The sequence below is a fragment of the Diceros bicornis genome, chromosome 29 (genome assembly GCF_020826845.1).
Source record: "Diceros bicornis minor isolate mBicDic1 chromosome 29, mDicBic1.mat.cur, whole genome shotgun sequence".
NCBI classification, from domain to species: Eukaryota; Metazoa; Chordata; class Mammalia; order Perissodactyla; family Rhinocerotidae; genus Diceros; species Diceros bicornis.
Window position 1 is genome coordinate 34,659,381 of NC_080768.1, and position 15,196 is coordinate 34,674,576.

General features: G+C 49.1%; 1 protein-coding gene across 1 annotated transcript; it reads right to left on the minus strand.

Annotated features, from left to right (window-relative positions):
• Nucleotides 1–8,907: 8,907 nt before the first annotated feature.
• ADRB3 (adrenoceptor beta 3) lies at nucleotides 8,908–10,950 on the minus strand. The gene is made up of 2 exons (XM_058525400.1): nucleotides 9,713–10,950; nucleotides 8,908–9,066 (listed from the first exon to the last, which is right to left on the minus strand). The coding sequence occupies exons 1-2, from the start codon at nucleotides 10,906–10,908 to the stop codon at nucleotides 9,045–9,047; spliced, it is 1,218 nt and encodes a 405-aa protein (XP_058381383.1). The 5' UTR covers nucleotides 10,909–10,950; the 3' UTR covers nucleotides 8,908–9,044.
• Between the last annotated feature and the right edge of the window lie 4,246 nt (nucleotides 10,951–15,196).

A 15,196-nucleotide genomic window follows, 5' to 3' on the forward strand; every position in this document is an offset into this window, starting at 1 on the left:
TAGACTTTTCAAATTTACTATGTCCAAAAACTAACTCATAATTTCATATCCTCTCACCATTTCCCCCCATTTTAGGCAGTGGTAAGTCCATTCTTCCAGGTGCTCAGGCCAAACATCTTAGTCTCATCCCTGACTTCTCTTCTCCCTTTTTCTCTTATCCAAGTCATCAGCAAACACTGTCAGCTTTACCTTGTAATACCTCAAGTCTGTTCACTCAATAAAAACTTATTGCTGGGATGGATAGATGGATGGGTGGATAAGCAGAGAGTATAATCTGTGTTTGGATGGATGACAGAGAGCATAGTCTGTGTGAAGGTACAAAGATGAAGAAAAAAATGAGTTCTTTAGTGAATTTAAATGTGGTTGGAATAACAGTGTACGGGAGAGGAGAGTGATGGAAATCAGATTAGAAAGGTAGGCACTGTCCATCTAATGCCAGGCCTTTATGTTAAGGGGTCTGAGTCTTACCCCAAATGTTTTAGAAAGCTGTTGAATGATTAAGAAAGGGAATAACATTGTCAGATTTATATTTTAGACAAATCCCTCTGGGAGCTTGTGAAAGATGAATTGGAGGGGATCCAGAACTAGGCGGGAAGGCCAAGTGGAGATTCTAGTTAATTTGGCTAAGAAGTGATGAAGGCCTGAGCTGCAGCAATGGCTAACGGGTAGACTCACCAGATGTCCTCCATAAAAATACCAGGCGCCAGACCAAGCCTGGAGTGGAGAGAGATGTTGATAGGCAGGGGCAGTTCTGAAAAATATCTGCTTAATTTAAACAATATCTTATGTATCAACAATAATTTCCACCTATTTTCATACAACTTTTCTACCTCCTTCTTGTTTTTTTTTTTTTTTTGTGAGGAACATCAGCCCTGAGCTAACATCCATGCTAATCCTCCTCTTTTTGCTGAGGAAGACCAGCTCTGAGCTAACATCTATTGCCAATCCTCCTCCTTTTTTTCCCCAAAGCCCCAGTAGGTAGTTGTATGTCATAGCTGCACATCCTTCTAGTTGCTGTATGTGGGACGCCGCCTCAGCATGGCTGGAGAAGTGGCGCCTTGGTGCGCGCCCAGGATCCAAACCTGGGCCACCAGCAGCGGAGCATGTGCACTTAACTGCTAAGCCACGGGGCCGGCTCTCCTTATTGTTTTTTAAAGAAACATATTTTTCATTACAACGACTTCCAAGAAATGTTAAAGGAAAGTGAAGGCAAAATTTTTAAAGATTTTTCATTCTGCAAGGTCAGAAGCCCAACACCAGACCATCCTGGCCAATACCAGCTAGCTAGCAACCCTACCAAGGGGAGGGGCATGAAAGTGGGTTAAGGGTAAGAACTAGTTTGCTCTTTTTTTTTTTTTGGTGAGGAAGATTAGCCCTAAGCTAACATCCGATGCCAATCCTCCCCTTTTCTCTGCGGAAGCTTGGCCCTGGGCTAACATCTGTGTGCATCTTCCTCTACTTTATATGGGATGCCACCACAGCATGATTTGACAAGTGGTGCATCAGTCCGCACCTGGGATCCAAACCTGCGACCCCGGGCTGCCGCAGCAGAGTGCACGCACTTACCCGTGGCACCACCCAGCTGGCCCCAGAGCTAGTTTGCTCTTAAGACTAGTTCTTCCCTCAGAAAATGGGGGGCAGCCATCACACAGCTGAGCTCTGAGTCTTGAGGTTGCCGGAGCAAATTTTGCCGTCAGCTCCATATGTTTCTCCTTCCTCAAGAATGGTAGGAATTTCCCCATTGGAAAAGCAGCTGCCTATGCTTCTCTTATTCCCTCAGCTCCTCTCCCTGTGGTTCTGGGAGAGTGTTCCAACATCAATTAGATTCAAACTTGGCCCAAGGGGAGGCCTTAGAGGAAGGACTCACTCACATGATCCAGTGACTGGAAGAGAAACCAGAGATACTGTGAGCGGCGCTGAGCTGATGCAAAGCTCTCCCATTCCCATTTCTCTCTTGTCTGGGAAGAAGTGACCCATCCCTTCTCCCTCTGAGAGTCCCAACAGCAGAAGCAATAATCTTTCATCTTGTTTCTTGCTAAAGAGGTTTTGGGAACTATGCCTGCTGTGCCTTTGTGTTATAAAGTGTGGCGCCTCACTAGCAACTCAGGGATGAAAACTGTAGCAAATGGGTTCTGAACCTGAACCTCCGAATTTTTTTCTTAAAAGGTCTGTGTGGGCCAAGGAATCCTAGAATGACTGGCCATCCCCTCAGGAGTAAAGGAGATGGAGACTGAGGGACCCTGTTCCTGGGACACCCATGCAAGGTCTCTGACAGGCTTTTGGAGAGAACAGTAGATGATCAGGTCCCATTGTAGTTTGGTTTCTGATGGAAACTTTTAAAAACACCGCTGGAAAAGAACTGTTAGAAAGAGCAGCCTTAGGCAGAATTGTGTGGTGAGTCTGTATTGTGTGTAACAAATTACCACAAACTTAGCAGCTTAGAACAACACACATTTATTATCTCACAGTTTCCACGTGTCAGGCGTCCGGCTAATGGTTAGCTGGGTGTTCTGCTCAGGGTCTCACTAGGCTGCAATGAAGATGTCCACCAGGGCCACAGTCTCATCTGAGGTTCAAGGTCCTCTTCCAACTCACATAGTTATTGGCAGAACACATTTCCTTGCAGTTTTAGAACTCCTGGTGGCTAGCTTCCTCAAGGCCAGCAGGAGTGTCTCTCTGTCTTCTTCTGTCTTGACCTCTGACCTTCTTTTAAAGGGCTCGCCTGATTAGGTCAGGCCCACCCAGGATAATCTCCCTTTTCATTAACTTAAGTCAACTGATTAGGGACCTTAATTACATCTCCAAAATTCCTTCACCTCTGTCATATAACATAACATAATCAAAGAAGTAACATTCCATCACCTTTGCCTTATGCTGTTGGTTAGAAGCAAATTACAGGTCCCATCCACATTCAAGGGGAGGGGATTGTACAAGACATGGGTCATGGGGAGGGTCATCCCAAAATTCTGCCTACCACACAGTCCAAGAGCTTCTGGAGAGAACAGCCCTTCCCTGAGGGTTGACTGGAGTGGATGATAATCTTATAAGACCAGAACTCTCAGTGAAAAGATTCACAAGTGTTTCTCACTCTAGGGGGCTGAATAATGGTCCCCAAAGGATATGGCCACCTAGAGCCTCAGAATGTGACCTTATTTGAAATAACGGTCTTTGCAGATATAATTCAGATAAGGATCTTGAGATGAGATCCTTCTGGATTAGGATAGGCCCCAAATCCAATGACATGTGTCCTTATAAGAGACAGAAAAGGAGAAGACACAGGGAGAAAGTGAAGACAGCGGTGGAGATTGGAGGAATATATCTATAAGCCAAGGAATGCCAAGAATTGCTGGAACCGCTAGAAGCTAGGAAAGTGGCATGGAATAGATTCTGCCTCAGAGCCTCCAGAAGGAACTGGCCCTGTTGACACCTTGATTTCAGACTTCTGGCCGCCAGAACTTTGAGAGAATACATTTCTGTCGTTTTAAGGCATGAAGGTTGTGGTAATTAGTTGCAGCAGCCTTGGGAAACTAACACACTCACTGATCATTGTCCCACACAAACCAATGTCAAAGAGATGGACTTGATGGTCTCAGGTGCAACAGGACTCAGACTCTACGGAGATGCCAAGTCCCAGAGATCAGAGGTGCCCTGAGAGGAACTAGAGCAAGGCAGTTTTGTAACCCAAGCTACATTCATCACAGAACATAGGCAGATGCCCATTCATTTAGATCTTCTTTTTCATCCCTTCATTGATGTATTTGTTTGATTCAGCTGCTGTTTAAAAAAAAAAAGGCTAAAATAAGTGTGGCTTAAACAAGATAGAAGTTTATGTCTCTTTCATTTAAGAGTCTTAAACATAAGCAGGCCAGGGCTGAAATGGTGCCTCCATGCTGTTGGACACCTAGGCTCCTCCCATCTGGTTCTTCTGCCATCTGCAACACGTGGTTGCCATCTTATGACCTAAGGTGGCTGCTTCAGTTCTTACCATCACACCTGCATTCCAGCCAGTAGGAAGGGGAGAAATGGATATGAAGGGTCTGTCCCTTCTCTTTAATGACAGACCTGGAAGCTGCACACTTCCGTTGGCTAGAACCTAGTCGCATAGTCACACCTAGCTGCAAGTGAGGGCGCTATGTGTCTTTAGCGAGGCCGTGTGCCCAGCTAAAACTTAGGAGTTCTATTACTAAAGGGAGAAAGGAAGAATGGAGAATGGACAGAAACTTCTGCCCACAGGAGACAACAAACACAAGATCTGACTTAATCTGTGGCCTCTCAAATCTGGGGCCCAGAGTGATGGGAGGAAAGGCCCAAGAATGGAAACTCAGGAATGGCCAGCACCCGCACCACCCTCTGACTGATTACAGGATGAAGCAGAGCCTTGAAAATTTGGGTTTGAAACAACAGGAAGAAGATGTGCATGGAAAGGGCAGGAGTAATAGTGTTCCTCCTTCCCCATCACACCCTCTGTTGTGGATTGAATTGTGTCCCACAAAAGATACGTTGAAGTCCTACACCCAGAACTTGTGAATGTGACCTTATTTGGAAATAGGATTTTTGTAGATGTAATCAAGTTAAAATGAAGTCATACTGAATTGAGTTGGGCTCTGATCCAATGACTAGTGTCCTTATAAGAAGAGGGAAATTTGGACACAGACACATGGGGGAGAAGGCCACGTGAAGATAGAGGCAGAAGCTGGGGTGACACAGCTACGAGCCAAGCAACACCAAGGATTTCCGGCAACCACCAGAAGCTACAAGAGGCAAAGAGGGATTCCTCCCCTAGGGTCTTCAGAGAGAGCACGATCCTGCCAACACCTTGATTTTGGTTTTCTAGCCTCTGGAACTGTGAGACAATGAATTTCTGTTTGTGGTGTTTGTTATGGCAGCCCTGGCAAACTAATATACCATCTCCCTTTTCTGACTCCTTAGGGCCCCCTTCTCATGAACCCCTGCTGTAATGTACCATAAAGCCCTGATACCTAGAAGTGCCCCAAGTCCTAAACCTTCTGTCCATCCTTCAAATTTAGCTCATTATAAATGCTGCATGAGTGACAATAGGGTGATCCAAACAAAGACCAAAATGCAAGGCACAGGCCAGACCAGGGTCTGAAAATGAGAATGGAGCCAGAAGGGGACATGTACAGTGACATGGATGTGAAACCAGGGGAAGTAGTCTGAGCGGGGTATGAGCCTGCAGAAGAAAGGCCAGGCGGGGCATGCCCTCCCTGACCAATGACAAGTGGCTCCAAGATCCAGGCTGGCGATAGAAGCAGGATTGCACAAGGATCAAAACCAGGAGACCTGGGACTTGTCCTAGCTCCATACGCTAATGACACCACTTACACTGGAGGAGACCTTTTGGCTTCCAAACCGATTTTACATACAGTCTCTCATTTGGTCTACAAAACCAGTCCACATGAGTTGAGTAGAGCAATAGTAGAATCTCCATTTGATTCCCAGACAAACAAAATATCAGAGATGCTACCTAACTTGCTCAATGTTGCATAACTGATTATCAGCAGTGTGGGTAGAGAAAAGAAAATGAACTTTGGAGTCTAGTAGACTGGGTTAGAATCAACACAAGCAAGCTGTTCGATTTCTATGAGGCTCTTATTTTTTATTTGTTGTCACTACAACATAATATTTGTAGAGCACCCCTAACAGTCATAGTTATTGGTGCACAATAAATGGTCATTTCCTTCGTTTGTCTCTTCCTTACTCATGTTTCCAGCTCTGAATTCTGTCCTCTTTATACCACCGACCATAGCGTTGCCTTTCACTTACTAAAGTAATCTTGGGTACTCACAAGCCACCTTTTTAGAAGTCAGTTTCCTCATCCATCTTTATCAAAGGATTGGACTAAATCATTTCTATGGTCTGTTCCGGCTCCCATAGTCCGTGGCCTTATGAAAACTGCAGTTCTTACTGCCGGTCTGTCTAGTCAACAGATCACATTGCGAAGTCCATAACTGTTGTACCTCACATCGCCATCAGGGGGGGCTAGCACCATTTATGCCTTGGGTGGAGCAAAGACTGAAGCTGCGAAACTCAGTCTAGGACTTTACCTGGCTTTATGAGAGCCAGCCATCCCCGTCACCCTCATTCCCCTTCTAAAGGCAAGAGAGGAGAGAAAGGTTTATTCTCCACTTACTTTATAGATGAGGAAAGCGTTTCGATTTTCCTTAATCTCATAATAGGATGAGCTGTGAAAGAGTAGATGGTCTTTGCTAACTAAACTGAGCTGAATGCGTGAAGCCTCAACTGCTCCCTAACTGGCCTAAGGCAGACTATATCCAGGGCTTTTTGCATGGGGGTGGGGGAGAGCATTAGCAGTACTCCTCATCGCAGGCTGCCACTTCTCTGGACAGACACACAAACACAGACATGCTCCGCCAAGAGGCCCGAGAGGGAGCCTGGATCTTTCCCTTTTAGGATGGAACATAAAGGAGCACCATTTCCATGGCCTTCACCTGTGCCCCCAGACGAGCGGGAGAAGCTGCTCCTGCTCTATGAGGGTTGAGGAATGAAGCTGGTGTGGAATTATAGCCCCGTGACTGCCCATGAGGATGACAGCCTGCACTTACCACCATTCCCCAGAAGAATCTACCTTGGGAGAGTCCTAGGAAGGTCTATCAACCTCCTCCTTGTCCTAATTCTGCCTGCTCCTTAGCAATTCCACCTGACGCAGAAGGGGCGTCATGTCTGGAAAGCCCAGTCACTCCTCATTCCCTCTCCTCCAACTCAGCCCCGTTCTCCCTGTCATTTCTGCCCCATGCCCAGCTCCTGCTAACAGACTCTGGCAAGGCCAGGGGTTCCACGGGCTCTTTCATTCTCATTGGTCTGTAAGTCTTCACATCTCTAGGTTCAGAGGATGGTTGTTTGTCTTCCACAGTTCAAGTGCTCAGGCCTTGTGCTAGCCAAAGCAGCCTGCTCCCCATCCGGGGATGTAAATCTCCCTCGGCCTGACACCTGGCCACAAGTTGCTGGAGAAATGACCAGAGCGGCTGCCTCTCCATCTGTCAGATGCACTGATGACAATTTGCAGATGGAGTCCACAGCCCCAGTGCAAGTCTAAACACTCCAAAGGAGTCTGACAGCTGACACATGGGTGCATGTGGAGCAAGACTCAAGCAGTATGAGTTCCTGGATAGTGTTCAAGGACAATTTGACAAGCCAGAGCCCCCCACCCCCCCAAGAAAAATCATCCTTCTCCCCTGCCTAGGACTGACTGGGCAACTTTCCTCAGTGATGTTGGGAAGACGTCCAGAGATAGGGAGAGGAGGCCCTGCGACTTATCCCCAGGCTAAAGCAAGACTTCCTTCTCTACTAAGGGTTCAAAAGCTGAGTCCTTGCCAAGAAACCTTCCACACCTCAGACACCAGAGATCTCACACTGCTCTGGATTGAAAAGGAGAAAGTCATCTTTGGTATGCAAACATCCTAAGAAATAAAATCTGGGCTCCTGGAGAAAAGAGAGCAGCATAAGCCAGGTCCAATTCACAGGGAACACCCATATGTGGAAATCCACCGAGCTTATCCTCAGGGCAGAATGCAGTTTTATAACTCTCGAGCCCCTGCACCTAGCCAATGCATTGTATACTGCTGTCGTCCAGTACATTAAACTTTTATGATTTACTGGCTCTCCTGTAAATCAGCCCAGACAATGGTCTCTGCTCATGGAGTTTAAATAAAAACTCGCAAAATGACCCAGTGATTTCCATAGAGATTTTCTTTCCATAGGAAACTGCCTGATAAGGTTCATAAAAATTGGAATATGGAAAAAAATTATCAACTGGCTCAAACTCGTAACTCCAGTTTACTTCAAGAGGATGATATAGATTTCTGAAGCCCAGGAAAGGGAGTGGGAAGGTAGAGGTTATGGAAAGGATGGGAAATATCAGAATATATTTATAACCCCAGACACTTGCCCAACACAAACAATGGTCTGTGCCTCCAGAGACACACATATACAGCAGTGAACAAATCTGGTTCCTGATGGCAACAGGATCTTAGGAATCCGCCACTGGCTTATAGCATGAGAGCTGACATCTGCTCCCTATGCCCTGATCCTGGGCACAGCAAACCCAATCCTCCTAAGGACACTCCACTCAAGTCCTAGGGGTAGCATGGCTTTGCAACTGGATTCCAGAAGTTTTGGAAAGGGTGGGGAGGCAGAAGTGTCAAAGACTCAAGCTTGCTCCCCTTTGCACAAACAGACTTTTCATTTTTTGTTTCATGAGGATTAGGAAGAAAGGGACAAGGATTAGTCCTAATTTATTACCTCTGTCAAAAGCCAGCTCTATGAAGGGAGTAAGTGGATTATGAAAAGAAAACAAATGGAGAGAAAAGAGGGCAATGGATGAACTGCATTCAGTAATATTTATTAATTTGATTTTAAAAGGAAAAGAAGGGGTCCATTCTAATGGTTCACCTTCCTGTGAACCCCAGAGCCCCCCAAATCCTAAAGAAGTCCTTCCAACACTGCTGTGAGGTAGATCAGAGCTGTTCCGTGCCTAAAGTGAGGGAGGCTGGCCCTCAGAGAGCCTTAGTGAGGGAGCCAGGGACAAAACCCCAAACCTTGACTTTTTCTAGCTTCCTGCTCTCAGCTTGGGCCACCAGGCCTCAAGAACATTGAGTGGTTCATCAGGGCTGGGCAGCAGAAGGAATGGAACAAGGGGTGCCCTCTTTGCCCTAAGCATACAGCACACCAGTGAGCAAGGTGATGGGTATCCCACCAAAGCTAGCCCGGCTGCTCCAGGGGCAGCTGAGCACAAGCGACTGGACACTCCGGCTGCTGAGGTAGTGGTGAAGTTCAGGGATGGGGTTTAGAAAACTTCTCCCAGAAAGAGAGAGAGGATGGTGAAAACCCACTTGGTAAGGACTCCCCCTCCCCAGTTGGCCCCCCCCCATCCCATGGCCCAGTCATCAGGTTCTGGACCGCAGAGTTTTCCAGCAGGGAAACTCCACAGGGCTCATTCTGAACAGAGGCCAGAGGCTTTCCGAAGGTTCTGGATCAACGGAGTGTAGTTTCTTGTCCTTCAAGGCCTAAGAAATTCCCCAGGAAGCTCTGAAAAATGGAGATAACATATCTTGGGGTGAGGGGGCACAGGCTGGGAACAGGGGCACTACAGGGTAGGGGAGGAGGTCAGGGACCCTGGAAAGCATAAGTAATTACACAAAAGCATCCGGGCTCCACCCAGCCACAAAAAACCCACCTTCAGCTCCAACCAGCTCTGTTCCTACCAGGGAAGAATTGCGCTCACAGGTTCCTCATTCCCCTTTATCCTTCATACTTAAATGGATTCTCACCTTCACAGCAATCAAACCTTTCCAAGACAGCAGAGCTGAGGCTGAGGGCTTGGGAGAGCCTCTAGTCTTCTGTGCAAGTCAAAGACAGCCAAGTGGTGCAAGAAATCTGGGCGGCCAGAGAACTAAGCTAGAAAACCCAAACTAGGGCTGACCAGGCAGGAGGGCCAGAGGCTCGGGCGCCGCAGCACTTTCCGGCGGTGGGAAGAACAACTCGCCTCCTCTTTCGCTTCAACCCCAGGGCAGAGTGGGTCAGATGCGGTCAAGGAAATGCGGGTTCCATTTTGGTTCTTTACTTCGTGCCCTCCCTTCTCTCAATACAGACAGCCCCACCTTCTCCTACCGAACCCCAAGCTCAAAAATTGACCAGAGGAGACCCCGAATGCTTCCTGACCCCGATTACCTACCCGTCAAGCGGTGGGCACTGCCTGGACTCCGCGGGGCTGGTCAGGGCCGCAGGGGCGCCAGAGGGGTCGTGGGGCCGGGAGGCGGCGGCGAGGTGCTCCTCGGGCCAGCAGCGGCCGCAGCGGCACAGCAGGCGGCGGAAGGCGCTGCGAAAGTCCGGGCTGCGGCAATAGATGAGCGGGTTGAAGGCAGAGTTGGCATAGCCCAGCCAGTTAAGGGCGAGGAAGGCCGGGTTGGGAACTAGGGAGGGGCCCCCGAGGGCGCGCACCACGTTGGCCACAAAGAAGGGCAACCAGCAGAGAGTGAAGGTGCCCACGATGAGACCCAAGGTGCGCAGGGCCCGGTGTTCCCGGAGAGGCAGAAGGCGCGCGGGCCGCCGGCCGTAGGAGGGCACCCCGGCGGGCGCAGCGCTCGGCCCCGCTGGGGCGGAGGACAGAGAGCGAGACCGAGCCGGCGGAGACTCCTCCGGCGGGAAGCGGCCCAGCTCCCGGCGCAGCAAGCATAGCTGGCGCGTAGCCACGACGAAAACTCGAGCGTAGACGAAGAGCATCACAAGAAGCGGAAGGTAGAAGGAGACGGAGGAGGAGAGCAGCGCGTAGGGGATGTTGGAGGCGAAGGCGCAGCAGCTCGGATTGGAGTGGCAACGCTGCGCCTCGGCGTCGGCCCCCACGCGCCACCACTTGCTCATGATGGGCGCAAACGACACCGCGGCGGACACGACCCACACCAGGACCACGGCTGCCCGGGCGCGGCGTTTGGTGACCAGTGAGCCGTAGCGCAGCGGGTTGGTCACGGCCAGGTAGCGGTCCACGGCCAGGGCGCACAGGGTTTCGATGCTGGCCGTCACGCACAGCACGTCCACCGAAGTCCACAGCTCGCAACCAGTGGCGCCCAGGGGCCAGTGGCCAGTCAGCGCCAAGGTGGCCCCCGGAGGCACTACCAGGAGTCCCACCACTAGGTCGGCCGCGGCCAGCGAAGTCACAAACACGTTGGTCATGGTCTGGAGTCTCGGCGTCCGGGCGATGGCCACGATTACCAGCAGGTTGCCTCCCACAGTGGCCAGCACCAACAGCGCCCCCGCCAGTGCCGCCGCCCACGGCATCCCTGGCAGCCCACTGGTGTTGGCAGTATTGGGCGCCAGGGTGGGGGCCCCCGGCCACGAGGCCAGAGAGCTGTTCCCGTGAGGCCACGGAGTCATTCCCGCGTCGCGCGTGGGGCTGGGGAGAAAGAGGGAAAGGGGTCTCCCAGTTCCCCCGGCTCAGGGGAGGAGGTAGTGGGGCGGGGGAGCGATTCCCTCAGCCTGGGCCATCTTCCCTAGTTGACCGACCGGCGGGTGAGAACGCTAAGCCTCCCCCCCCCCCCCCCCCCCGGGTGCCACCGCTTCGGGGTGGGGGGTGGGGGGGGGAGTGGCGGCCCTTAAAGGGGCAGCGGCCGGTAGTCTGGACTGGACGCTTGGCGTCAGAAGGGGAATTGGAGGATGGGCGGGAAGCGAGATGGATGTCTGACTTTTCTTTTAGCCACATCTGGAGTAACGACGCCCTAACTTCTCTTCCACAGTGTGCTCACTCCCACACTCCCACTGTGACCACCTCCACACTCAGCACAGCGTCCCTCGGCACTGCGCTCCTGTAACTCTGCACCATGTTCCCCGGAAGATCCAGCAACAACGCTAGGGGAAGGGTAGTGGAGGACCTCCCCTTACCTGTCAGAGGAAAAGGTACCCCTCCCAAGGCAGGCAAAACGATGCACGTAGCCGCTACTGCTTGGGTGTCCTCCCCTAAGACATTACAGGTTAAGTAACAGAGGGCAGCCAGCCTCTTCTCTGTTCTCCCAAGACTTCATTCCAGTGCGATTTGTCCCCTTTCCCTTCGTCTATTCCACTTACCCTCCCTGCCCCTAGAGTTTTATGATCTGTTGTTGTTTTTTTTTTCCTTTTCAGTTACTGGAGAAATTTGCCACTTTTGTGAGTCTTCATCATTGCCTGCTCATTTGAATTTCAGTTTGGCCTCATGTACTCTGGGATGCTGAAAGTTTCAATTTCTCCATCTTCCCCACTTCACATTGTCCCCTCCACACATCTTTCCACCTAGAAAACTTCTAGATGGGACCCTTTTCTTAAAATTCTTCTGTTGTAAAGACATATTAACAATGGATAAGTGGGTTTGAGGTTGAGGCCTGTCCACTGTTGCCCCCAGCTATCCACAAATTTTCCATCACCACCCTCCCAATGGTAAAATGTTCAGTCTACTTCCTTGACGATTTTATTCATGAACTTTTAAAAATTAGAAGACATTGAGTTAAGGAATTCACGTGTTGCATCTTCAAGTGTGTAGAACGATAGGCCTGGTATTTTAATGCCTCTTGAAGTCTCTCATTCAGTCCCACCAGAAGTTCTCTTTATCTGAAGAAGCCCAGAGTCTCCTTCCCTTTGCCTCACCCAGACTTAAGGCTGGTTGTGGCAGCCAAGCTCTCCCAATCTCTAAGCCAGTTCCTCTCAAACTGGATGCCGGGAGGTGAGGCTGGAAACTAAGTCCCTGAGTTAAAGTTGAGGGGCAGGAAGATAGGATACCTTTGTTAAGTCCTATCAGAACCTGATCCTGGAGCTGTCTTCCTTCCTCCTCTGAAACAATAGGATAAAAGGGGAAAGAATTATCATGGAAAATGCCTCCAGGGCCATGCTCTAGCCTGTCTCTTTTGAACAGCTCTATATTTCAAAATAACACTGTATAGTCACTGGTCTAAGCAATCCCTCTGGGAGGCTGAGCCAGGGGTTGGGAGTTAGAAAGACTGGAGGGGAAGGGAGGACCTAAAATTATCCCTAAGGAAAAAGAACCACTTTTGTCTCCCAGGGACCCAGCAGCTCACTCATGAGCAGAGATGGTCAGTGGTTCCCAAGCAAATGTCTTCCATGCCCATGCAGTACTCCAAGCAGGCCTTTGGATCCATAGAAATGCCCAGTGGGTGGAGGTGGAGAGACTCAGCCTTTGCCCCCCACCCTTAGTCATGTCCGAGTGGTACAGGCCCTACTTGGCCTCCGTCTTGGCTGTGGCTTCTTGCTGATTGTCATGGCTGTCACTCTCAAGTTGGGTTTTGCAACACCCCAGAGTGTTGCCAGTTATCTCAAAGGAATGTCATAAGATTCTCAAAGAGTAATCTCTGAAACAAATATATGCCATTCAGCAATTTTTTTCCAGGACATCAGAGTTGGTGGGGGAAGGTACATGGGTACCAGGAAGTCAAGCAACTTCAAAGGATGTTGTTGCTTTAGGGGGTGACCTCATTACACTGAGGAAGTGTGTAAAAATGTTTACATTTTCAAAAAAGAAAAGATTTCCCAAACCACATGAGTTTGGGAAATGATTAGGCCAATAACTAAAGGAGACTGTGAGAAGAGGAATTGCAGGCCATGTTAGTGAAAGCTTTTATGAGCAGCGAGCAGAGCAATGCCGAGGCACCTGGTGTGCTTCCTCCTGTGCTCCAGCCCATTGCTCTTCTCCTCCCCAGTCTGGCCTCCCCGTGCCCAAGCAACTGACAGGCAGAAGGGCTCCCTCTTTCCCCACTTTGGTATATAGGATTATTCTCTTTTTTGCATGCTTTTGTGTTTTTTAATTTAATCTTTTGAAAAAGTAATGCATTCACATTACTCAACCATCAAAATATACAAAACGCATGTAATAGAAAGTTGCCTTCGTCCTGGTCTTCAACTCCCTAACAGCAACCACCATTAGTCTCTTGTTTTTCCTCCAGTAATATTTTATATATAAGCAAGTCAATACAAATACCTGTTTTTGTCCTGTCTTTTCTACACAAATAGTAGTAAAATATACTCACTCTTCTGCACCTTGCTTATTTTAACTTAACAATATATATATCTGTGATTCTTCCACACCAATACACAAAAGTGTCCCATTTTTAGTATTGCGTTGAATGGATATACCATAATCTATGAAACCAATTGGACTAATGGACATCTAATTTTTTCCAAACTTTACTAATAGATGATGTTGCAATAAATAACTTGTACACATGTCATTTCACATGTGTGTAAGTATATGTGTAGAATAATTCTACAAATAGAATTGCTATATCATGAAGCATATACATTTGCAAATTTAAAAGACATTGCCAAATTACCCTCCCCAGGCGATGTACCCATTTACACTCTTGCTATCATTTTTTTTTTAATTTTATTCATTTATTTTTTCCCCCCAGAGCCCCAGTAGATAGTTGTATGTCATAGCTGCACATCCTTCTAGTTGCTGTATGTGGGACGCGGCCTTAGCATGGCCGGAGAAGCGGTGCATCAGTGTGCACCCGGGATCCGAACCTGGGCTGCCAGCAGCGGAGTGCGGGCACTTAACCGCTAAGCCACGGGGCCGGCCCCCTTGCTATCATTTTTGATGGCTAGCCAGGGGTTGGAGGCAAATGAACTGCTGCTCTGGGAAGTTTTCGTAAGGACTGGCCCCAGGGGAACTAGTGCTGCCTGGTCTGTAGAGGTCATCCAACTCTGGATAGAAGTGTGTGTTGCCCAGAGAGCATTACCTTGGCCTTGGGCCCCCACATGACCGTTGTTCTGTGCCCTTGGAAGCAGGCAGTGAATGTGGGCCTCTGAATCGACTGAGGTCAGGCCCCAAGGCTGCTGTTTATGTGTTGTGGGCTCTGAGGATGCAAGTTATCTTGTTGTGTCAGAGGGCACAGCAGTCTGTGATGGTCTGTGATGGTCTGTGATTTAGAATATGTGGTCGGGAGAACCAGAAGAGATAGCAGCCGCCTGATGGGCAGAAGCTCTAATAGCAGGGGAATCACAGCTTATGGTTGGTCCTCTGTGCATCATACCTGGGTGCACGTATGTGTGTGTCTGTGTGTGTGTTTATGTGACAGGGTAGGAAGAAGCCCAGGGGAGTTCAGGTGAGCCAACCTTGTACCTCATCCAAGACTACATGTATGAGAGGTGTTACATTTTACCGTTCATAATCTTTCCCTCTTGCTTCAAAGTCCTGGGAAGGGAGCAAACACTAGGTGGAAGTTTTCCCCTCTGTATACCCTGGCTCTCTTCTCCAGAGCCTACTGTGACCAACTATTCCGTTTTTGAAATGCTGTGTGTATGTGTGGCCACTGAATAGCTGGTTTGGTGTTTGCTGTTTCTCTTTTTGTCACAATTAGCCCTGGGGGATAGGATGGTGGTGGCATAGATTAAGAGCTAAAAGAGGTCTTCAAGATCAAATTCAACACCAACATTTTACAGAATTAAAAAGCTGAAGTCCAGAGAGGAAACTGAGGCTTGGCCATGATCACACAGTAAAGGCCCATTCCTAGCATGTGCTCAGGCATCCTAGGAACTGGCTCCTTTTCCAGATCATCTCCCCTCGTTCCCACCCAGGCTATGGCCAGTGCCACCTTTCAGTCTGTCCTCTAGGGGCCGCCAGAACTAAAAAGAAGCCCCCAACCTAAGACTTGCTTGTCTTCTCTAACATGGCCTGGCAAAC

Excerpts from the sequence above, each read along its gene's own strand:
- ADRB3 (XM_058525400.1), bottom strand. The coding sequence starts at position 10,908 with ATGACTCCGTGGCCTCACGGGAACAGCTCTCTGGCCTCGTGGCCGGGG. Across the intron at positions 9,067-9,712 it reads CAGTGCCCACCGCTTGACGG|AGCTTCCTGGGGAATTTCTT; the intron begins GTAGGTAATCGG and ends TCCATTTTTCAG.